Genomic DNA, 25,571 nt, shown 5'->3' with positions numbered 1-25,571 from the left:
TGTGAGGAAGCAGAGACGGGGCGCCTGACCCGGGCTAGCCGGGGAGGTATTCCATACCACAGCACGTCATGGCCGGGGTGGGGGGTAACTGGGAGTTACCCGGAAGGACAGGAGCTTCCGGGTGGAACTCGTTTTCTTGGCCGGTGGTATCGTATTCTCTTCCCTTGTTATTTTCCCTTATCATTGTTTTAGCTGATAGTAGCGGTGGTGATTTTTTGCTGGACTGTTCTTGTCTCAACCCGTAGGAGTTGCACTCTCTCGATCCGACTCCCCGTTCCTCCGGGAGCGGGGAAGGGGAGAGCCCCGGTGCAGGGAGGGGGAAGGAGACGAACACGGACCTTGATTGTTGTCAGCTCGGCACCACTCACTGGGAGTGAGTGAACAAGTTACCTGACTGGGTTTAAACCACGACACCATCGTTGTGACAACACCAAGCTGACAAATTCTGTTTCCTTCTATGAGGGGGTTACAGCAGTTGTGGATAAGGGATGTGATTGATGTCACCTACATGCACTTGTGCAAGGCAATCGACACTGTAATGCATCCTTGTCTTTAAACTGGACAGGCATGGATCTGATGTGTGGACCACACTGTGGATAAGGAATTGGCTGGATGGTTGCACTGAAGCAGTTGTGGTCAACAGCTCAATGCCCAAGAGAAGACCAGTGACAAGTGATGCTCCTCGGGGGTTAGTACTGGGACCAGCTCTACTCAGCACCTTTCTTGGAGATATGGACAGTAGGATTGAGTGCACACCAGCAAGTTCACTGAGGACACCAACCTGTGTGGGGAGGTCAACATGCTGGTGGGAAGGGATGCCATCCAGGGGGACCTTGACAGACTTGAGAGGTGGGCCAGTGCAAACGTGTAATTTAACAAGCCAAGTGCAAGGCACCTGGGTCAAGGTAAACCCAAGCACAAACACAGGCTGGGAGGAGGCTATATTCAGAGCAGCCCTGAGAAGGACTTGGGGATTTTGGTTGATCAGAAGCTCAATACAACCTAGCAATGTGTTCTTGCAGCCCAGAAAGCCAACTGTATCCTGCGCTGCATCAAAAGTAGCAGGTTGAGGGAAGTGATTCTTACCCTTCTCTTGTGAGAACCCACCTAGAGCACTGCATTCAGCTCTGGGGCCCTCAACACAAGGATGTGGACCTGCTTGAGTAAGTCCAAAGATCTGGAGCTGTTGGAGGTCAAAAGAGGGCCATGAAGATGATCAGAGGACTGGAACACCTCTCCTGTGAAGACAGGCTGAGAGACTTAGGCTTGTTCAACCTGGAGAAGAGAAGGCTCCACAGGGACCTTACAACAGCTTTCCAGCACCTGAAGGGGGCCTGCAGGAAAGCTGGAGAGGAACTTTCATACAAGGGCATGTAGCGATAAGGCAAAGAGTAATGACCCTAAACTGAAAAAGGAGAGATTTAGATTAAATATTAGGAAGAAGTTCTTTACTGTGAGGGTTTTGAGGCAGTGGCAGAGATTGCTCAGGGAAGTTGTGGCTGTCCCATCCCTGGAAGTGTTTAAGGCCAGGTTGGATGGGGCTTGGACCAACCTAGGTTAGTTGAAGGTGTCCCTACCGATGGCAGGGGGGCTAGAACTAGATGATCTTAAAGGTTCCTTCCAACCCAAACTATTCTATGATGTTACGATTCTAATAACTTTTGAGGAAAGTAAAATATCCTTTAAATTTTCAGCAAGACCAAGTCTTCCTCTATCAATGAGTTTTTCCAATGTGACAAATATTAAAGAGCTTGAAACTTTTTTTTCAGGCTGTTTTATTTTAACAAAATTAACAAAATGGTAATTTTAGATAGGTAAATTTCATTTTGATCATTACTACAGTGATACAGATGCCTTTCAATGAATCTTCAGGAGACAAAATATTTTGTCATAGCATAAATTGTTCTTAAAAAGTAGCTCTAATAAGTTTTTGCTAACATTAACATATACCTAACGTATATGTAATCACAGAGAGGTTTTCAAATACGGTACATGAATAATAGCATTCTGTGGTCTTTGTGTATGATTTCATAGTGAATTTTTTTTTTCCCCGAGAGTAAAAAAAAAAAAAAAAAGCGGTGTTCATAATGCTTAATTGCAAAATGGGATAGAGAATTGTGAAATTATTTTTAATGGAATCCACTTGATCATTTTTAGGAAATACTTACCCATTATTGTTATTATTATTATATTATTATAAGCCTGAAGCTTATACCTTGATTGTGACCCAGTGTCTAATTAAATTTAAGACAACAAATGTATTTCAGTGAATTAAGGGTTATTATTTTTTTAAGTTCCTTGATGACATTTTGATCTAAGTTTTAGAAAATCTTGCAGTGTTCCACTTACCTAAAATCTTGCCAAGTGTGAGAGACTTAATTGCATTGAATTCTGTGCCTGAAGTCAGAAAAAACTTCATTCTTTCATTCTGGTTAACCTGTAGAATGGTTCAGTGAAGAGTAAAGTGGTGTAATGGGGCAGATATTAGTCAAAGTTTGCAAAAAAGCAGATATAATCAAGGTTAAAAATGAAAGGAGCTGAGGGCAGCATTTGTTAGTTATAGTATAAAAACTATTCCAGAAATAGATGATTAGCTTCATCAGATCACTGACTATAGCTGCAATACTTCTTAAGCATCCCACTTAATAAACCTTTATTTATATTACTGGTTTGTCTGATTCTTTCTTTTTCATCTATGAGATGAATAAATGTAGTAAGCCTTCAAAAACATGAAAAAGGTTCTTTTCATTAAAAAAGGCTTTCAACATTTAGTTCATAAAGATCAAATATCATACTGTAAATTCTCTGCCCCCAGGGTACCTATAGAACTACTTGTCTTCAAGCCTTGTATCAATGCATAATTAAGCAAACTCAGCTCTAGCCTCAAAATACTAACTTGTAACATCTAGGTTTTTAACATTATAATATTAAAAAATTAAGATTTCTTTACATGTTAGTATATAATATTAGCAAATCAAATCTTTCTATTTTATCATAAAATTTCTGCAAAAAATAACAAAAATCTTTTCCTTAATAGTCACATTGCTTTAATGTGAAAGGGTCCACAGAAAATAAGACAAATAAATAGGCTTAAATTAATTATCTAGATGTAATATAGTTTGATACGTAATTTGAAACAGAAACCAGAATGCAAGACCCCCCCCCAAAAAATCAGTAGTCATACGCATTTCATAAATGTTGAAAAATTAACCATCAAACAATTAATTGGATTTTCCTATAAAATTGTGATATATTGACCTTTTGGAATAGACAAAATTAATACCAAAGGGACTGCCTAATGTAGATTTTCACTGTACATCATAAGTCTTCTATCCTTTGCTTTATTTACTTAAGATACTAAAGTACAGTTTATCTGAGGTAATTGCTTTGTAACTTTTTACTTAATTTTGCTTGAGGTATTCTACTTTTTTAAGATAACCCACTTTGTGGTTTGTTTGTTGTTTTTTTTTTATCTAACTGAATTACCTCTACAAAGAGCATTTCCTCCTCTCTATCAATCTTCATGTGTTGCAGTTGTCCATCAGCCAGGCTTTTGAGACTGATGTTGAAGATATCAGGATCTTGATGGCTATCCAGCTTGTACCTGATCTGTAAACTTCCTACAGGGTTAAATAGGGCAAAAAGATTAGTACACTGCATATAGAACAGACAGTGCAGTTCATATACAATAGTAATATTGGAGGTAGGAAGTATTTGCAAAGAAAGCCATAAACTGTCACAATTCTCCAAAATTAGTTAATTTGTGCAGAGATTTTAATAAGTACTTTTATAATTCAGCTGAGAAAGGGTTGGTCTGATAACTCATATTAACGTGACTTATCAAATGGAATTCAGTACTGTAAAAGTACTGTTCTTTAATAGTGCTTACACTGTCTGGGCCTGTAAACTTCTGGCCATCTGCCATTTCACTTGGATGCAGTTAGCAACTTCTAGGTCACCTTCCATTTATTGTTAACACCCAGTGTACTGTCACAGACACTAACACACAGACTCTGCCACAACAGAACAAAGGCACAGCATAGCTTCCATGTCAGAGATTTCCTCTCAGCTGTAGCTAAACAGACTACAACTTTATACTCATCTTTCGGAAAGCAAGGCTCAGGCCATACCCAGGCCAGTCAGGAGTAAACCATGTTCCACCTCTCATGATGGGGAGGATGCTAAGGTTATTCTACATCCAAATCTGTATTTGGGAAAGCACAGAACCTTCTTTGAGCACAGAACCAGTGTGACTGCAAAGTCTCTGATAAACCCAAAGATTCACCTCAGTCTGTGAGGTTTTTTAATTAAATAAAAAAATTAATAAAAAGATCTAGACATAGAAGAAAGAATGAAAAGAAAGATATAACTAACACCCGATGTTCAGCGTAAATTGAAACATCAATTATGTTATGTGTATTTTCACAGCAGTGTATATGTGTATGGTCATAGGTATATAAGTAGCTTATGAAACTACTTGAATGTAATGACCCATTTAATTTGGAAATGGATAATGCACTTTCAAAATGTATTTCATTATTTAACATGAGAATGTCAATTAACATGGTGAGTGAGTAGCAGACAGATCAATCTTTTGAGTTTCATTTAAAAACTTTTAAAAAATATTCTACTGTATTTCTAGAGAATTTCCAGAAATAACTACTTCTGCCAACATGATAAAAATCAGTAGTAAAAATTGAAACTACACTAGAAGGAATGTTTTTCATGTGGAAAACACTGCTTAGTACAGCTGAAAAATAAATGTATCATTCAAAGTAACAACAGAACAATGCTTAGTTTGTGATTCAGGTCTGGCAATCAGGGTTGGCAGCTATGATGTTTATTTTTGTTTCCAGATGACATATCTGAACACTCACCATTTCTGGTGAGAATGACTGAGAGGTATTCCTTGTAGAATGAGCTGACATAGAGCAGTAAGCTTGGTGTCCGCGTTGTTCGGAAGGCAAACGTAATTACTTCTCTGTTCAGTGTCATGTCAGCATAGAAAGAAGAAGCGTGAGAACTGGAATTTTTAGCTAAGGTGTAGTATTCTTGAAAATTGTATGTGACAGAAGTGCCTGTCCCAAAATAGGCAGAGATCTCTGAAACAAAAAGTAATTAGATTTTTAAATATCATGCACAACAGGACTACCTCTGTTTTCTATTTATTTCTGCTACAGAAGAAGACAAAATGTATTCTTTATGATTGTAATAAAGCTGAAAATAAAATATAAATGGAACTAATATTTAGAACTATAGCAAAAAATAAGACCCAACATGGGCAGACCAAGACCAATAAGGTAAGTGTCTTAAATATCTGTTGTATGAAGTGCTTCTTTTTGTCTAGTTTTAGACACACTTATGGTTTTGGGTTTGTTGTTTGGGATTTTTTTCCCTTGTTTATCCATGTCCTCAAAACCAGTATGTTTTCTCTCATATGTATTATTCCTACAGGTTATCCCACACTTTCAGCAACAGGAGTCATTTTACCCATGCAAGTATAATAAACACAGATTGTGACCGTGAGCCTCTTCAGCTGTTTGCAGGGGAGGAGGAAAGGATCATTCCTCATTCAATGACATTAACACCACAGGTGAGCTAAGGTATGGAAGAACTTCACATGAGCCCTTCATACTTCTAGTGGCAGTGGTGGCTGGATAGATGTTATGCTAACTAATTTAGAGGAACATGGAGTTATGACATTTAAGCCACAAGGTACTGTGCATAATCCCTTTAATACATTGAGGAAGCAAATAATTTTTCACGGATTGGAATTATATTTAAATACAAAAAGTTCTAAATTTACATTCTTAAAATTAAAATTTGACAACTTATGGTCATAGAATCATAGAATGGTTTGGGTTGGAAGGAACCTTAAAGACCATCTAGTTCCAACCCCCCTGCCATGGGTAGGGACACCTTCCACTAGCCAATCTCCATGATGTTAATTAGATCATTTACCAGTATGACATCATCACCAAAGAATTCCTTTAAAATGGCTGAAAAACTAGGCTCAGCCCTGTTTTCACTTTGTTCTCATGATAAAAAGGATTTTACCTTCTGCATCTCATTTTCCAAATTTAGTCTTAGTTTTGAGATTGACTTACAAGACAGAAATTAAAAAATATTCATAAAGATACAGTCCATAACTTATAGTAATATTAAATAATCAAAGGAGTTGCATAACATTAAATAATGGTGCTAATCTCAGTTGGAATGATCCTGCTTTAAGCAAAATATGTTGACCACATCTCTAGAAGACAGTATTTAGCAAAACTTAGATTTTCTGAAAAAATGAGTTGAATGTTTCTCTACATTAGTGTAATACAAATATTTTACAAGCATTTAAGCGTCTCCTTAAACTGCTGTCAAGATCTTGTTCTGAACTGTATGGTCCTATTTCAATAACTGACAAAACTAAAAGACATGCTTGCCTTTTTTACAGAACGGCCCAGTATAAGCAGAGAAAGTGCAGTCACAGGAGAATCCACTGTATTTCTCTTTGCATTTTCCACCATTGTGACACAGTTTACCATAGCTGCTACAATGTCCTGGACAGCCTGGTTCAACTCCCGGTGTTATCTTTGCTCTCTCTTCCAGGTCAAGGGCCATTCCATTCAACTGTAACGAGCGAATGCATCCCAAAAATCCTTTCTGCCTGGATGCTGTTCCACCTGAAATAAATTCAAATGATCTTTAAAAAAATTAAATGCATTGATGTGCAAAAACGTCTTTATACTTTACAGCTCCTGAACAGTATATTATGGATTTTCAAGTTTCAAGCTTATGCATGTATAAATACTTATAAATAGCTTTAAAAGCATATCTGATTTGTTTTTTGTAAAGTAATTACAGCAAACACTTGAAGATTTAATGGTAAATAAGGATTTTGCACAGTAAGATACCAAGCAATGATGCATACTTCTATTAACTGACAAAGGATTAAGATGCAGAATTTGGGGAGGAGAAGACAGGAGAAGAGAGAAAGAGAAAAGGAAGAGAGGAAAAGAGAGGTGAGGGGAGAAAAAAGAAAAAGAATAGCAAAGAAAAAAGGAAAAATAAAAAAAAAAAGAAAAAAGAATAAAAGGAAAAAAGGAAAAGAGAAAAAATATAAAAGAAAGAAAGAAAAAAAAGAAAGAAACAAACAAACCAAAGAAAAAAGAGGATTGGAGAGTGATGAGCTGTACAGTTTTAACCTTTTTACATCCTCCTGGCTATTCAACTGATTTGTGTCTCTGTCCATCTGTGTGTCTTTTGGTATAGATCACAGAACCCCATAGTGTGTGGCCTGACATACTCTGTCCCATATTACAAGCTGTGTCCATTCTTGGATAACAGGAATGTTTATCCCTCTCACTACAGAAGAATAGCAGTCAGGATAAACCTGATACCAAGCAGATGTGATAAGGATACAGGGCAATCCTAAGGCTAATTTTTGCTTCATTTGTTTTTTCACTGTTTATTTTTAGGACACTTCCTGACCACTAGCATTTTTTTCATCCCGATTGCTTAGCAAGGTGTGCAATCTACATGCCATTTCTCTTGTCCTTTGTTGCACAACTTAATCATATTTCCCGTCACTTGCTCTCTTTTAAAAAGTAAAAGCAGAAAATACTGCACAATATGTAAGATTACAACTTATAATTCTCATGCATTTCAAATAAACTTCTGGTTTAATGTGGATTTCATACTTTTCTATTTCAAAGTTTGTAGAATTCTTGATGTTACATGGAAAATCTTGACATAGCTGTTCTTATTAACAGACATAATGGCACAAAAGCATCTAGCAATATGAAGATTTGATGTTATCTCTTCTAAAATAAGCATTTTGGTGGGAGATTCAGGCTTTTGTTCTGGCTTGTTTGGAAAACCAGAGTATACAAATCCAAGAAATACAGTGGTTTAGTCCAGAGAAATGTCATTCTTAATACATTAGTGACTGACTGATGCATGACTATGGCAGGTATTAGGTACCTGATGCTTGCTGTAGGAGACAACATGTAAGTAAACGAGTGAACATGTAAGTAAAGTGCCTCTGCTAATGCCATTCTTCAGATACCATATATTTCATTTTTCTCTAAATCCTTTCACTGGCTTGAGCAGACAATCCTGAGTCTGTACAAGCAGACTGTCAGAAAAAATAGTAAAACAGTAAATCTTACTACTCCCACCACTGAATAAAATTATATTTAATTGAAGAAATGAAAATATCTTATAAATAGTTTGGAGTTGTAAAAAGTTGCATTATCCAAAAGGCTTGTTCAACTCAAACACAAAATAAACTACACACCATATTAATCTACATGAGAGTATTACAGTCAATTGCAAAAACAGGTTACACCAGAAAACCCTTGCTTCAGTCATACCTAATCCTCACAAATTATTTTCAGGAAATGCATGACAAATTTTTCGAACGAATCACCATCATTTGTCATGTCACACTTCAAAAGCACTGTTTTATCAGAATAAAATTAAGCAAATAACATTTTTTGACAGTTCTGCTCCAAATTATTTCAAAATAATTGTACAAACTCATAAGGGATTTCAAGGTACACAGTACTATAATGAATGTTACTACATTTTACTCTGGGATCTTCAAAAATTTTCAGAGAGGAAAAAAGCACACAAATCCAAAAGCAAAACAGAATCACTCTTCTAATACAATTATTCTCCTAAACATTATATGAGAAAATGAGCCACACAGAATGCTTGTAAATAAATCAAAACAGTTTTTAAACTGTCAGCTCAATACAGGTGAATGCACTGAATTTGTAATGTCAAAATACGTCTCCATCTCCATGGATGTTTCAAAGAGACTCCCATCTCATCATAAAAACTCTCTTCAAAAGATTCAGTTGTCACCTTTTTGTCTTCTATTTTTTGCTTTTTTTCCACCATAACTAAGAAAGATTCTGTGAAATGAGTGCCTACCTACAAAAAGCTGGCTGTTGAGCTGCAAGCGAATATGCCCATCAGGTGGAGCAGTGTGAGACCTTTGAGGAAATTGATCTACTTGTAAGGATGCCTCTTTGATGTTTCTTTCGGCCTTCACGTAATGCCACTGGTTGTCATTTAAGGAAGTGAGTGATTGTACTGTAACTTCACTAGGTCCATTTCCAACATCAAATGAAAAAAGCACTTCAGAAGGAGCTAGAAAGAGGTCAGTAATAAAGGATATTTAAATTAGTTCATAGTCAATTGGTTCACAAAATCACAAACAGAACAAGTTAAAGTGTAGCCTACTATTTACTGGAGTAAGACTGACTTAGTGGAAAATCCTACTTCAGGAGGCCTACCCTCAAAGCTCATTCTTCACACTCGTTGACAGTGAGAACAATGATTCACTCACAGCATGAAAATCAAACCTTTTCTGGACATCTAGAAAGCATAGTAGTCAAGAAACAGTAAAATGTTCTAGCTTCATTATTTTTCAGTTTGGATAAATAGCATCTCTTGACTACATGCTAATTGGTTATCATTGTTAACCGTATTTAAATTATCACCACTATAATTCAATCGACATCTTCTACTGTCTGTTTTACTCACAGAATCTCTACAAATATCAGAGGGTAAATTTCAACACAGTTTCTAAGGCTATGTATAATGTGAATTAAATTGAGCAATTTCATCAGCAATATTTCACATTATATGGTTTTATAGTTGGCTTAGAAAATCATAACTAAGTCTTTGCAGGTCAAAATAGGTAGATGAAATAGAAGATTGAGAATTATGACTATCCTCCCTGAAACAGTTTCTTTCACATACTCAAAGACAATCATGTATGAAAATAGGTAATTCCGAAAGAAGGAATTACCACAATTTTTAATTACTAAGGGATTAATTAAATGACTAGAGGTATGAGAAGATTCCATGAATCTAGAAGAAAGGTTCCCATTTGTGTTATTGAACTCTGAGAGAAAAGCAACCAGTTTGGAGTGGTCAAGGGAAATAAATCAGCTTCAAACAACATTTTCAAAGATGCACTTGCTGATTTAAAAAAAAAAAAAAAAAATCAATTGTTTGGGTTCTTTTTTTCACCTTTAAAAGATACATTAGACTTTTTATAACAGATCCACTTTGGCCAACCTTTAGACTGAGTAATGCCACACACTTGCAATCCCTTAGACCCTGAATCTCGTTATTATAAAGCACTTTTCTGTAACAGATGAACCTGAGAGACAAATGTGAAATGATAAATACACCAGGCATTTGACTCACTACATAAGATAGGGCATAATGTGAGGTCAATTTTTAAACAGAATGCCTTTTATAATAACTGATCTCTTCTGCATAAAGATCATCAGTTTTATACAATAATAAGAAATACATTGTGTCTAAAAATAGTTTCTTAGTAAAATGAGTTTCAGGATTAATTTGTTTCATTTGGACAAAGTTGAGAGCTCAGTTTCCCCTTACTGAGGGTTAAAAGGAAAAAAACCCACAACACACAGTAGGAGAACAAAGGCAATAGAAACTCCATGAGACAGGGTAAAGAGAATTTCTGCTGAATGTTACCTTCTGTAGGGAGGTCTTTGTAATCCTCTAGATACTGTTAGAGTGAACTCTGAAAACACAAATTCTGCTTTGAACTCACTGAATGTTCCTATTAAATAGCATATCAGAATAACAGATCTTGTAAATAATGTTACTCTTCAGATTTTAAAGGCAAGAAATAATGTAATATTGAGTTTGAAATAACCACTGAAATAATGAATTATGTTAATATGAATAAATAAAACTAATATAATATTGAAAAAAGAGAATTAATCTCAGAAGTTCCAGAAATGAAGGGACAAATAGCAAGGATGGCCATATAGTCATCTGCTGGAGTGTCTGAACTTTGACCAGAAAATGTGAAAAATATATTCAATTAACTTTTTATAATATTTTTAATATTTCTGCTAAAACTAGCTAAACAGTAAATTGGAAGAAATTTAACATTTATATTCACAGTGGTAGAACCACCTGTGAAAGGTATGCCACAGGACATGGAGAGGGGCTGACTGAGTTCTAAAATTTGTCCTCCTGTGACAAAGGATTGATGCAAAGAGTGCTTAGGTCATTTCATGGATGGCAGAGGAGGGTACATCCAGGAGTTCTCTTCTGGTGCAAAAATATTTTGTGGGCCCTACCTAATTTGGTATTACTCAAAAATTTTCTGAACATTATAAATTTTCTGAACATTGAAATTTTCTGAACTTTTGTGGCTCTGATGATTTCATAGGCAGAACACAGCTATAGATTGGCAAAGTGGAGCAGAAGATGCAGTTGATGGTAATCATGGAGAGCGTTCAGTGTCTAGTGATTAAAATAACTAGAATGCACAGTCATTGAGAGCCATTCAGAGTATTAAGGTTAGACATTACATGAAGAAGCAGAAAGTGATTACCAAGTAATATGCTACAGAATACAAACCCAAGCACTTTCCATAAAGTAAACAACTGAATTTCACTTATCCTAGACAGTTAGTTAATAACTAGGGAAAAGATCAACAATTACTGACTATTGGACTCTTCAGAACTATTTCCAAAGCAACTGCAGAAGACTCTTCAAATTAATACACCATAGTGTTCCCAACCCTACGTCAAATTTCTATTTAAGTCATTGTTTTTAAATATGAAATAACCATTCAGTGAGCGCACAGTATAAAATAGTTACTCAGACTTTCAGCTATAGGATGTAACCTCCAGTCATATAAGTATTTAATAGGGTACTATTCAGAGTTGAATCGGTCTTGTTGCTTTCAACCACTTCTGCAGAATACCACAGGAACTCAGATAAAAATCCAAAGACTAGAGTTCTTCATAACTCTGTAAAAAAAACCATATCAAGTATTTTCTTCAAGATGATTCACTTCCTCTGTGTTTTAAGATACAGTTAGGATTCACACCTCCATTTTTGTAAAAACTTTCTAAAATACTATACACAAATGCACTGTGGTGTTTATAACTTCACTAAACAAACAACACTAAACTTCACATTTCTTATTAAGACTCTTCGGCAAAGTTAGACTTAAAGCTCTAAAGATCATTATGTCATAATGAAAATAATTAGATATAAAGCTTTAGAACAATCAATAAAGTGCTAAGAAGAATCATTGTGTTCACAAGTGTGGAATGCCAAATATTAATGGCACAATGAACTTTAAATAAATTCTAATATCCTTATCTTAAACATTGACATTTTCATTAACCATTGATTTATGTGGAACTATTAATAGAATATCAAGTGTAGGCTGGTGATTTACATTCAAATCTATTGTAAAAGATTATATGATGATGAAATCTAAATAACCCTATACAAAATGAAATGTTCAAGGGGATGTTTTTTCTTTTTTTCTTTTTGAGGGGGAAAAAGGAAAAGGTACTTGTGATGGAAATTTCTATTGCTTATTTCTGACATTACACTCAGTGCAAACATGTGCAACTCTGTGTGCACTACAAACAATCCTACCCATGGTATGCAAAAATTTATATGCCTCTATATTCAATTAATTAAGATGTTTCTGGAAAGGAACAAATATCTCTACATGCTATACAATAATGAGATGAACTTTGTTTTTCTCAATGCTAAAAATACAGACCAGTTCAGCCTTTCACTTTCTCCCATCCTCACTTGTAACAAGTCATAGCAAAAACAAAAGTATACAGTAGTTTGGATGCTTATGAATGAATGGTACAAGTGACATGAGTTTATCTGCATATTATTATTCTGAAGAAAGAGCAATGCTTTTCTCCCAAGTTTCTGAATAAATTTACTTCTCAGAAGCATTCCTTTAATGATTCCATAATTCAACTGTTTATTTTGAAAATGGAAAATCATTTATCACTCAAGAATGTAATAACTGTTTCAGAGATTCTGCACCTAAGTGCTGACCTAGTACATTTTCTGTATTGCATTACACAGAGGTTATAGTGCTACTGTGTTTTCACCTGTTCTCAGGACTTTAACAGAAAGCAGCTCATACTCTTATTAAACATGGCAAAACCATTGTTGCAAACAGGGTATTTTTCAAATAAATCATTACAGTTTAAGATAACACAAACCAAACTGATTAACCATTATGCAATATTCTATCATTAAACTGGTACAGAAGAGCACAGTAGGTATTTCCCAGTTTGTTTCAAAACCTTAAAGTATTTGTATCAGCAAAAAACCCTAAAGCAAGCTGAATATTTCACTTTTAATAAAGGTGCATTAACTTTTCTATGGTTATTTTGCTTCATATGTTATTATATATATATATTCATTTCTACACCTCACTGGAACATAATTGAGTGTGATAACACAACAGATTTGTAAAAAAATAAGGAACTGTCTAATCCCAAGTTAAAAAAAGAGTTCTGAACTCTTACAGGCACCTATCAATTATAAGACTTTTTCATTTATGTGGCATTCAAATTAATCAATTTTTTTTTTAAATTACTTCATCCTTTTACACACTCTCCCTTTTAATAATGAATAATATAGTACTAAAGCATCAAGTCAGCTAAGATAAAAGCTTTAACTTTATGTTAGTCCTCTTACTGAATTTAGTGAGACATTTAATTTTCTCTTGTGCAACAAAAATTTATTCATATGTAAATGTCTAAAGATTTGGGCATGTACAAAGAAAAGAAGAAAAAAAAATAAAGATGAGAAAGCGTGACTAAGCTAGAACATTGTGCCACAGAAGGTATGAGTTTGATGTTGTGACTGAGTTAATCACCCACATGTAATGCTGGGCCTTAAAATCTAGAGGGAGAGAATTTGGTGGCAGGGATGCAGTGAGTAAGGGAAGGAAGAATAATCTGAGCATTCAGGGTCTAATTGCTGTTCTCTTAGGTTAAGAATTCTTTAGGGCAGAAATTATCTTTGAATAGATAGCTGTTTAGTTTCAGTGCTAGAATTTTTGGGGTGATTATAAAGCTCCAGTAGCAGTAGTAAAAGTAATAAAGCTAGAGAGCAGTTTTAAATATCCCCCCTTTAAGATAATTCTACTAAAAGTCAGTTATATTAACAGTGCTACTACTAATAATAGCAACAGTAATAGTAATATTTGTGTTACTTACAGTATAACTCTATCCTTATGAAATCTTGAATTCCCAGATTTTCTAAAAAAACTCCTGAGGAAGCAGTAGTTTTAAAGAAAAATGAGATATCTGCACTGAGCTCTCCATGGAAGGTGGGGAAATGCAGGTACGATGCCTCTGTGTTGAAGGATGCTGAATTCCAAAATGTTCCTGGTTATCAAAATGAAAGATTACGTGATAGATAAACAGTGTTATCTAATATTGCCAGTATAAGTTTTATAATCATTTAATCTAAGGGAAATGCCCAGGTGTAGGAAGGGGTTACATTGTTCAGAGAGTCTAACTTCTACAGAAGCCTCATGCTTAGTTTATAAAACAAAAAGTGGTAGTTCCTGGAGACACAGAAAAATGATTCAGCAAGAATAATTACTTTGTTCAGTTCAGGCAACCAAAAAAAACCAGTCAATGGGAAATAAAATGCCTGGCATTTCAGCTAGACAATCCAGTTACATCATGATGTATCCTTTTATGAAATAAACATTGGAGTTTTGAATGAAGCACTATACCTCCATTAGCTAGTATACACTGTAACTGTGACAGTATATTTCTCACATAACAAGTAAAAAAGTTTTGTTTTTGTTTTACTACATAGCACAAAGAGGCGGGATACAGCTCCTAGTAATTACTGTGGAAGAAATAATTAAATCTTTAGCTTTCTGCAGCTCAGAAATTCATGAGTTCTTGCTTACATGATAGATCCAATGTAAATAATTTTTACTTATAAAAAGGTTACAAGATCAAACAGATATTTCCCTGGTTTCATTTTTCTTTTAGCTGGCATTTAATCATAATTTTTTAGATTTCATGCTTGATTATTAAAAAGTTTATGGAAAATCTGTAACAACACCCTCTTCTAATAAGAACAATCTGCATTTATGGAGTTCAGCTAGGTACCTTGTTATTATTGCTGAATTCTTACAGATGTATCTGTACTTCTTTATTGAGCTATATTGCTCTCTAAATCAAATAAGGCATTCAGTACCTTTCTGTCTTACTTGAACAAGGCCATTGCACATTCTCCTAATAATCCTATGATCTGAGCCTAAATACTATACAAAATTGTGGTTTCTGCTCTAGGCACTCCCTGGTTTTAGTGGGGGGAGAATTTTTTAGTTATTTTTTCTTTAGGTTTCTCTCTGACCTGCAAAATCAAAATCTATGATACAGTGTGACATAAAGGACTGGTCCACAGCCCAGTGAAGTAAAATCAGTCCATTCACTAATTCCTCCTGACTTTTTAGCAGAGTTTTAATCAGGGTTCAGATCCCACACCTAGAAAAAGCTGCTTGGCTGTATGTTTGTGCTTATTCCGGTAATTCCTTGCTGTGACACCCACCATCTGGGAGTACTGCCAGACATCACAAGTTAGACCAGCTCTCAGGATAACTTTTACATGGCAGGGCAGAGCTGTGAATAGATGGCTCAGATTGTGAAAGTATAGCTTTGCACCTTCCTCTCCTTGCTGTCTGATGGGCTCCTTGGAGTTATCATCCTGTGCAAAATGCTATCGACTGAAAGCAGCAGCCTTACATATTGAGATCAATTTTAAGCCCGTGTTCCTCAACTGTTTCAGGTCATGGTTTCCATACAGCAAATTTCACCACAGTTATGACTCAAGTATATAATGGTGATTTAAAAAACAATGAGCTGGCTGTTACCAGTAATTCAAACACTGGGAAGTTTAATACTAGTAATTTCTACAAAATTGGTAAAACATTGCTAGTAATTAGAAGAGAGACAATAGCAGCAGTAACAGTCCAGTAATGATACAATTAGCTTCAATGAAGCATTTGAATGATCTCTGGGGGACAGCAGGGATAATAAGTTTTTTTCTCCCTCTATTAATTTCCTGTCTTATCTAGCTCTTCGTTTTTTCAGCTCTGAAAATTGTGTGATTTATGAATGTTAAGCTACGCTATTCTATCTAACCCTCTAAAAGGGTTAAATACCAAAGCAGCAAAAGTATATTATAATGTAACCTATGTAGGGATAAATCACGGGGGGAAAATAACTTCTTCAATTTACAGTATCAAGCTCACAGTCTCTTATTTATTTTTCTGGGACTGCCAAATGCCATGTAGTTAATAAATCAATAATATTTAGCATTTTATCTATTTTTAAAACTTCAGTCTTACTATGAGTAAAAAAAAAAAAAATTCCTCTTTGTTATAAACAAAACAGCAGCATACCTATATTGCAAAAATGACTTTCATTATTGGCATATAGCAGCTAGTTTTAGCAACTTAAAATTGTAAAGTGAAAGAGGGACAAATGAGAACAAGACAGATAATTAGCCACTTTGATGTTGCAAACATAATAAAAGTAACACTCAAAACAATTGTTTTTCTACAATTTCAAATTTTAGCAGTCTTCAGGTTTTTAATGAAAACTGAAATCTATTTATTACTTGTATCAATTCTTTTTGATATGTCTAAGTGTTGCAGCATCATTCTTTCAGTGTGAAACTCCAACATTGATAGTGAATGTTGAAGCAGAGAAAATAAAGTTATGTTGCCAAAAATATTTTTTGTATGTAATATTCTTACTAGTGTCCCTTTTCCCTAAACAAAAACCAAACAAACAAAAAACAAGTCTCAAATTGACATGACACATAAAATACTACACAGCTTTTACACACTGATATAGCTAAGGGATACTGCTGTTAATCTGGAGGTGCTTGCTGTGTTTTAAAAACAACCATAGTGATTGTAAAGATAACATTCAATGTACCTTTCATCTTTTCTATATTCTCCCTTTTAGAGAGATTTTGTGAAACACTTAAAAGGTACTGAGAGAACTTCCAGCAGAGTGTGCTCTTCTGTCTAAGAGCAGCTTCTGGTTTCTGGTACATTGACAGGATCCTCGAATTTCACTAGAATGTCACTGTGATCAGATTATAAATACACAGCAGTAATAATGTAGAAGGTTAATACCGTAGAAAGCATGCTCATTCGCAATTGCAGATTCCATTAGCCTGTCTGATCTACGCTACTGGGTTATCTGATCTAATGTAGCAGTAGATGATGAGGATTTTCCCTCTTTGATTTTGTCTTTGGTCTGCTCCTACCTCCTTGGTGTCTTAAACTGACATTTAACTTATGTGATCATCTGTTACCTGCATTTGGTTGGTTGGTTGGTTGGTTTGGTATTCTGTTTTGTTTTGGGGTATGTGGGGTGTACGTAATGTTGTATGCGTGCTTCACTATACTGTGAAAAACCAAGCAGCAAAATCATCACTACCTATTATGTTTTAGTTACATCTATTTCTTTCCATATTTCCCCAAAGTTTCTGTCAGTTTTGCTACACACAAAAATTTCACTTCCTAGAGTGCAGCAGAGAGCAGGCCAAAATTACGGAGCTGCACAAATTACTTCTTCAAAAGCTATTCTCCTAATATTATGAAGTCTGACCAGCTGGCACCTGTTTGCCTCTGAGGATGTGTAGAGTTCAGCTGCCCCACCTATATCACTGCTTCCAGCTCTGCTACATTGCTTATTATAAGATTCATAGATTAAAAGACTAGAAGGCACAACTGAAATAATCTGATTTTACCTCTGATATGCTAGAGAATGTATAGAAATTCCCTGATTTAATTCATGTTTGTAAAAGAGTATGTAAAACAAATATTTAATCAATTAAATTTTAATTTGTCCATTTATGGGAAATTCACAAATGCTCTTACTATCTATTTTTATGTGTATTTATGTCTGCATATACACTCAACCCACTGGCCTAACTTCAAATCCTGACCACTGGATCTTTTTCTGACTTTCTCTCCTGCTTTCAAGAGCATTATTTGAAAGTTCTTGCTCTGTGGAACTTCATTTAAGTTGAGCATATCATTTCAGATTTTGCCTGAATTAAGTGAAGATATTTAGCTTAAAAGACTTTCAATAAAAAGCGCATTTCAACTTCTTTAAATCCTTAAATCTTACATCCTTTTTATATAGTGTAAAACTAAGAAAAGACTTGTATTAAACTTCTTGATCATACAGGAAATAGTAAAGAGGATCAAAATAATGTTGATTACACTGAGGTTGGAGCAAAAATAGATCAAAATTATACAGCTAAGTAAGAAGAAGCAAAATTACTATATCCAAAGCTAAAATTATTATATCCAAAGCTCACATTATTTTTTTTTTATTTAAATGTGGAACTGGGAATTCACATTGAATGGATTATCTGATCACATTTATCTGTTTGTACTATTATTTTGCAGTTGAATTTGTGGATCTCCCCCTATTTTTATTATTTTTTATTCAACCAAGTATATGACACTCCTCCAAAAGTCTTACTAGATTCTAATACCACTCCATCAGTTTGCCTTTACCACTACAGAAGTTCCTCAAAAGTGTGGCCAAATTTACTGTAAATAAACTCATATTGAAGGATATATTATCTTTAAAATGCATTGTCCTATCCTTATATTCAGTTTCATTCAATTAAGATCTGTACCATCAATTCTATTTTTGGGCCAAGAATCAGTCTGATATTAACAGATTATAATTACCTGCTGATCACACATAATTTTGGACCATTAGGTTTCAGGATATATCTGTATGTCCTAATAGGTATTAGAAATTCATAGTAATTAATGGGAGTATTTTCAGTCAATTCTTGCAGGGAAAAAAACAACAAAAAAACCCTTGAATGGTGTGTTTTTTCTAAAAATCTACTCATACTAAGTAAAGCTCTTTATTACACTTTATCAACATGTGGCTTTTTTCTTGAATAATATAAAAAATAATAGAGATGCCTTTTTTATTTTATTTTTTTTTAATGAAAACCATGATATATCTATTAGTGCTCCCAAATTTCTTTTGTCCTCTTATACTTCAAAGTCTTACCTGTTACCCTATTCAGCTGGTATAGGTAAACTCTATTCTTAACTTTCACTATATTTAGATATATTTTTATAATCTGATACCAGCAGTGCTGGCATGCAATTTATTAGAATATTATATTGTTCCACAGAAAAGGAAAATACAGTGATATATTTTAAATGTTAAAGAAACAGGTGAGTGCTACTCACATGTGTACAGACAAGTGTCACCAAACCGTATGGCCTAATTTATCTAAATGGCCATATTCCTGTACAATGTTTCTACTTCCATTCACCTTGGCATCTTAGAAATAAAGATAGCTAACTATCACAAATGCAGAGAAAAATCATTATTATCATGGAATCATAGAGTCATAGAATGGTTTGGGTTAGAAGGAACCTTAGAGATCATCTAGTTCCATCCCCTGCCATTGGCAGGGACACCTTCAACTAGCACAAGTTTCTCCAACCCCCATCCAACCTGGCCTTAAACACTTCCAGGTATGGGGCAGCCACAATTTCCCTGAGCAACCTGCGCCACCGCCTCGAAAACCTCACAGTAAAGAACTCCTTCCTAATATCTAACCTAAATCTCCCCTCTTTCAGTTTAGGGTCATTACAGTTTGTTCTGTCACTACATGCCCTTGTATGAAAGTCCCTCTCCAGCTGTCTTGCAGGACCTCTTTAGGTTGCTGGAAGGTTGATGTAAGGTCCTTGTGGAGCCTTCTCTTTTCCAGGCTGAAAAAGCCCAGTTCTCCCAGTCTGCATTCATAGAATAGGTGCTCCATTCCTCTGATCATCTTCATGGCCCTCCTATGGACTTGATCAAATAGGTCCATATTCATATCTGGATGGAACTTTGTACATTAAAAAAACCCTCTGGTGGTATTGCTTTTGCTATTATTTTTCTTTTATTTTGTTACTTTTTCCTGATTTGTTCTAGCAAATATATAGTTAGCCTTTCTAACAAAACACTTCATTGAAGTGAGTCAATCCATAAAACCTAACAAAAAGAAACAAGTACAGAAATGCAATGTTAAATAAAAGAGTCAAAATAAAAAATGTGCAATGAAGAACAGGCAACTTCCTCTGGACTACAATGATACATGATTTCTTAGAAGCACCAAATGAAGTAACTCTGACTCTGAAACTTAGCCAACAGTGGTTTATGAGAATTCACTTAAAAAAATATTTATGGATCTGCCTGATTCTGTTGTAGGCATAAACAATTATTTTAATCTCTAAATAGATTTCCTACAAGGACTACATTATTGACGCATTTAGAATTTATGATCTTTCAGTTTCAAATCATTTAGTGAAGTCTAATTGTACCACAAATGCAAGTAAACCTTCTCCCATACTTTTGCATATGGTATGCCAGTGAGCAGTTCAGAATAACTTATGTCTTCCAGAAAGAATAAAAAACGTGCTTAATAAAAGAATATACTCTAGGAAGTAGAATTGTATAATTTAGTTGTAGAGAGTGAGAAAAGCAGAAATAAGCAATAATCTCTCTGGAGAGTTCTCAAATCACACTTGTGAATCCAAAATGATACCTTTTTGTTTGACAGCACTTATGAGAAATGGGTATTTTCTACTAGATCTTTTTTGTGTTCTCCACCTATCCAAAGGTGAAAAGAAAATAAATGTCATTAACAGTGAATTTAATTAGGCCCTCATGGTTGTCTCCAACCTCAGATTAGAAAAAAAGTCTTAATAAACAACTGCTTCTTTCCTGAAGTTTCAAAGTGCTATATTACTGCCAATCTTACAAGACAGTTAAGACTTCACCAGTTTCAACCACTGTGAAATTTAACATGTAGAGCTCAGAAACTGCTACAACTACTATACATTTTCTGGAAAATGAAACACTAATTTTCTTCATAAAAACCATTGCTGATATATAAAAAACAGTGCAAAAAATTCCAGCAAGTTGTACACTCAGTCATTTGCAGTATAATGATTAAAATTATAAGATAGAATACTTATTTTAATACATATAATTATGTTGTATATAATAAAGTGTATTAATATAATTTTATATATATATTATGCATCAGCCATTACATATGCTATAGTCCATATTATCTGTCATTTTAACATAAGTCATGTAGAATGATATAGTGTGCTAAGTATAGAATATAAATAATTTATTATATGTTACATATGATATGAAATATGTTATGACTTCTGCATCAGATTATACGACACTTTAAATTTTTATATTGTATTATGTATTATCATACAATCAACATTTTTACTCAACAACCTGCACTTTGGTTTTATGCAAAAATTCTATGACTTTACATTAATATTTCCTTCAGAAATTTCTCTCAAATTTTAGTCCCTACCTCCCTGAAAGCATGGCATCTCTTATTATCTTTGTCTTTATGATATAAACAGCTGAGAAATATTGCACTATTGCTGTTTTTATTTAAAAATCAAAGTGAACATTCCTTTTAAAGTTTTTACTGTTATTACCATTAACTGTTATATTCTGCAATGTCTTTTCACTGAGATTATTTTAGTTCCAAATTTCTGAAGTTAAATTCTATAATGTAGTCTCTGACATTCAGACTCAGTTCTTGTGTTTGTACTCATGATACTTTAGAGTTCTCTATTGCAGCTTGTCTAGAAACACAGTTATCCTTTAATATCAGTGTGAAATTTTGCCACAATTCAATCACTCAGAAAAAGCAAACATCAAATAAAGGCAGGGAGGTCAATGGGTGTCAGAACTGTCTGTATGTTTTAATGACTCACCCGGGGAAGCTAGTTGGCTTCCACATTTCAAGATTTGTGATAATTGGGGTCAGGTTATGTAATTAATTATAGTTGGGAACTTGGTGAGTAATGAAATGGAAATTTTGCCCACTTCTTAGTACTACAGAAGCTGCAAAAACTTCTGTTTCATCACTGTCATTATCCCTGTTTTTATTGCCCTTGGCCACAATGGAGGCCCGCTGCATCATAGGCTGTATGAGCACGGTCAGTCAGTTCAGAGAGGTGGTTATTCCCCTTTACCCAACACTTGTAGATAAAATTTACACACTGCCTCCAATTTTGGGGCCTACGGTACAGGAAAAACATTGATAAACAGGAATGAGTATGAAAGAGGCCACTAGGATGTTCAGGTCTGGAGCACTTTTCCTGACTTTCAGGCTGAGGTACCTGGACTGGTTCAACCTGAATGAGGGATAGCTTACTGGGGGACATGACAGCAGCCCCCAAAACCTAAGGTAAGATTATCAAAAAGATGGAGCCATGCTCTTTGCACTGGTGCAAGATGTGAGTATCAAAAAAAATGTGTATAAGTTGAAACAACAGTATTTCAGGCTTGATTTAAGTAAAAGGAATTCTCCACAACAGACAAGAAGCGGAGCAGGCTGCCAGGAGATGTAGTGTATGCTGCATCCTTGCGGGCTTCAAGGTCCAATTAGACAAAGCCCTGAGAGAGCTGGTCCGAGCTCATGTCTGATCCTGGTTTAAGAAGGAGACCTCATTAGTTCCTTCCCACTCTCAATTATACCATAATCCTATATCATAACACCATGATTGACCAGTTCTTTGGTAGGTAGGATAAATGATGAGCTCACAATCTGATGTCAGACAAGTGATTAGGAAGCACCTAACAGGGTATTTTTCATGTCTTACAAATTTCCATTAAAAAATTAGAATGCACTGCTGTAAGACACATCTGTTACAAATCTTCCAGCTATAAATTTCCCTGAAAAGCCACAGGAATGAAAGCAGAGATAGCATAAAAATAAATACATTTGTATTTGTATTTATTTATCTATGCAGTATCCCGAGTGAACCTAAAAGTACAGATAGGCACTTTTAATTGGAATTCATTTCCTGTTAATCATACGGCTGAAGAAATTTGTAAATCAAACACATAATATTATTATGGAGAAAAATCACATAATGAATAAAAATAGATACTACAGCAGTCATAGAATTTTGTGCATTAATTTACAATTGAACTTAAACCAAAATCTGTTTCCTTTGCTGACAAATAATGAAATCAGAAATGTCATTACAAATATTCACTAAGGTACCAGTTTTGCTCCACTTGTCTCATTATCTTTAAGCAGTTTCTTCACACATATTTTCCTGGTTACTTCATACAGGATGCATATGCTTTATGTTTTGAATTACTGTATAACTTCCCAAATTTTAAATTCTTGTGTGGAGTTGAAACTTTGCTCATAGGTATTGCATATACTGGACTCATCTCCTGTAGTATACTTGGATTAATCTCCTGTAGTATAGTTTTCACAGTTATGCAAACACTCAGAGGAGTTAATATGTATAAGGTTGGGTTATGGAAGCATGCATATCTAGTGAAGGGTATGTTCCCAATATACGATAAGCAGTTATGAATTCCCCTTCATGTAATGCTTTATTGATAACTCAAATTGTATAAATACACTGTACTCAAAATATCTGTTTGAACACTATGAAATTTCTGTCTTTAATATTGATATGTATCATTGACAATATATTTCTACAATTCTGCTCTGGTTTGCACTAGACCATGGCATTTTGTCTTTTTCGTTTCTAATTACTAAAGGAAAAGGTTGAAATATTTACAAAAGTGTATCTGAGGCTGCTTTTCAAACAACATTTACAATTACTGCTATCAAAATCAGTTTTTGCTTAGCAAAACTCTGCAGTTGTTACTTACTGTCACCACGGCAAAGCAAAGGCCCCAGTTTGTAAGCTGCTTCAGAATTTGGTCTGTCAGTATCTGTGATCACAATTTCAGTCACTGGTAGATGATCTTTGTAGGAAAGGAATCCAGTATCATTAGTCCTGAAAAAGTAAAAAGAAAGATATGTCTCCTAAATGTTTCTGACAAATGTGTCATTATCGTTAACACATTGCTTGGAAAAAGGAAAGAACCACATTCTGACTAAAGCGTTGCATAATTCTACAGGTAATACAAAAAACTGTGATCACAGACCTATGCTTTGGTATTGATACTGTGTTCATTTGACAGGACTGAAACAAATTAATGATAAGTGGGCAGATTTTTGGCTGCACTTGTCTGCATAACCATAGGAGAACTCTTTTTGACATAAAGGGGTACCTGACTGGCTGCTCAAGCTAATGTATTTACCTGTGTCAGTGATTTTATGTTGCTAAGGACATACTGTGTCTATAATTCGCTTTCTCTTCATTATGGAATAGTAAATGGCTTACTACAACTTTTAAATAAGTCTAAGGGATTTGGTTCCTTTTTTCTGTTTTCATTTTGACAAAACTTAAAAAAAAAATACAAAATTACAAAGTCATGTCTAGTGTACAGGAAAAGCAGCATATGCTATAAATATGTAACTGTCATGAAAGGAAATACACAACCTAGCACTCAGAGCACACATACAGTACTTGTAATCTTAGATCAAATTCCTTGTTCAAAATCTCTGGCAATTTAGTGTCAAAACAGAATATAAAACTTTCACAAACACCAGTTTTGGACCTAAAATTGCTTCTCCTGAAGGCCTGAAAATATTCAATCACTCAGGATCATTCTGGAAAATTAAATTTGTCCATTCAATCTATTTATAGTTGAATCTTCCTTTTAATCGGCAAAGCAAATACATCAGAGACAACAGAACAAACTCAGAGAGGGGAGTCAATCTGGAACTCACACTGCTCAGAGATTAAACACAAGACACAACTCATCAAGCAAGCCACCATGTTTCTCTGGGAATGTAGCTAGGCTTAGCAATCCCCTTTCTCAGTATATCCTGCACTAGGACTGAGACAACATGACGAGAGTCCATCCTTATGCTGAATGAAATTAGAGATTTCCCCCCACCATGTCCTTCCTCCTTTTACTGACAACACCATATTTCTGCTGCTTACAATTTCTGTTTATGTGTCTTGGACACAGTGCAAAAAAAAGTGTACATTTTTTTTTCCATGAAAGATTTTTTCTCCATGAAACATTCTTTCTTAAGTGAGAAATGCAAAACATTTTTTTAATTGGATTTTTTTATGAGATGAGATACTGCAGATTTCTAATTTAAAACTGAAAAAAGACCTCAAAACACTAAAAAAAAAGATAGTTAAACTATGATGCAAATAAATGGAAAATAATAACTAGTTTGGCTCTTCTGCAGAGAGGATTTGCATTCTTGTAGATCTTTAGGACAAGATATTTTTTTAAATAATGTATTTTTTTGTTTTTGACTTAAAGATGCTTGATTAGTCAAACAAGGAATTTTAGAGCTAAATCTATGTCCAAACTATAAAATATATAGAATTTCATAACCAGATTTTCAAAACCATGCTGCAAGTAACTCTAGGTTTCTGTGCTCTGAAAGCATCTGAAACAAGTACTGATTCTACCTCCTTTTTTCACCTTGTAAACAGTGTTGAGTTAACTGATTGAAACCAGTAGTCTCTAAAGAACCAAATGTAATCCTAAACACAACTACCAAAACAAGTGTAAACAAAGCCTCCATAACATTGTAGTTACTGGGATAAGTCACCACTTAAACTGAAAATTAAAATGTCAGAAGTGAATATATATAAAAATTTAAGGAAGTCATATTTTTAATGTAACAGAATCATCAAAATGTTTTCACTTAGAGTGTCTACAGAGAAGACATGTGTATCATCCTCTATCCGATTTATTTAAAAGTGTGTTACCATTATAAATTAA

The 25,571-nt window shown here is 34.7% G+C and overlaps 1 protein-coding gene across 1 annotated transcript in view; it reads right to left on the bottom strand.

Moving 5' to 3' along the window:
• Positions 1 to 25,571, bottom strand: part of CNTNAP4 (contactin associated protein family member 4) — a gene marked incomplete at its 5' end in the record, with an annotated part of 164,635 nt that overhangs the window by 19,676 nt on the left and 119,388 nt on the right. Inside the window, 7 exons of the mRNA XM_057399931.1 lie at positions 2,350 to 2,437; positions 3,487 to 3,620; positions 4,878 to 5,102; positions 6,435 to 6,674; positions 8,932 to 9,150; positions 14,052 to 14,222; positions 23,586 to 23,713. Of these exons, the coding sequence (XP_057255914.1) occupies positions 2,350 to 2,437; positions 3,487 to 3,620; positions 4,878 to 5,102; positions 6,435 to 6,674; positions 8,932 to 9,150; positions 14,052 to 14,222; positions 23,586 to 23,713 (1,205 nt within the window). The remainder of the gene's footprint in view (positions 1 to 2,349; positions 2,438 to 3,486; positions 3,621 to 4,877; positions 5,103 to 6,434; positions 6,675 to 8,931; positions 9,151 to 14,051; positions 14,223 to 23,585; positions 23,714 to 25,571) is intronic.

This window comes from Pezoporus wallicus, unplaced genomic scaffold, assembly GCF_028554395.1.
Source record: "Pezoporus wallicus isolate ANWC-B61680 ecotype Strahan unplaced genomic scaffold, APGP_CSIRO_Pwel_v1 contig_8437, whole genome shotgun sequence".
Classification (NCBI taxonomy): domain Eukaryota; kingdom Metazoa; phylum Chordata; class Aves; order Psittaciformes; family Psittacidae; genus Pezoporus; species Pezoporus wallicus.
This window is presented reverse-complemented; position numbering and strand designations above follow the sequence as displayed.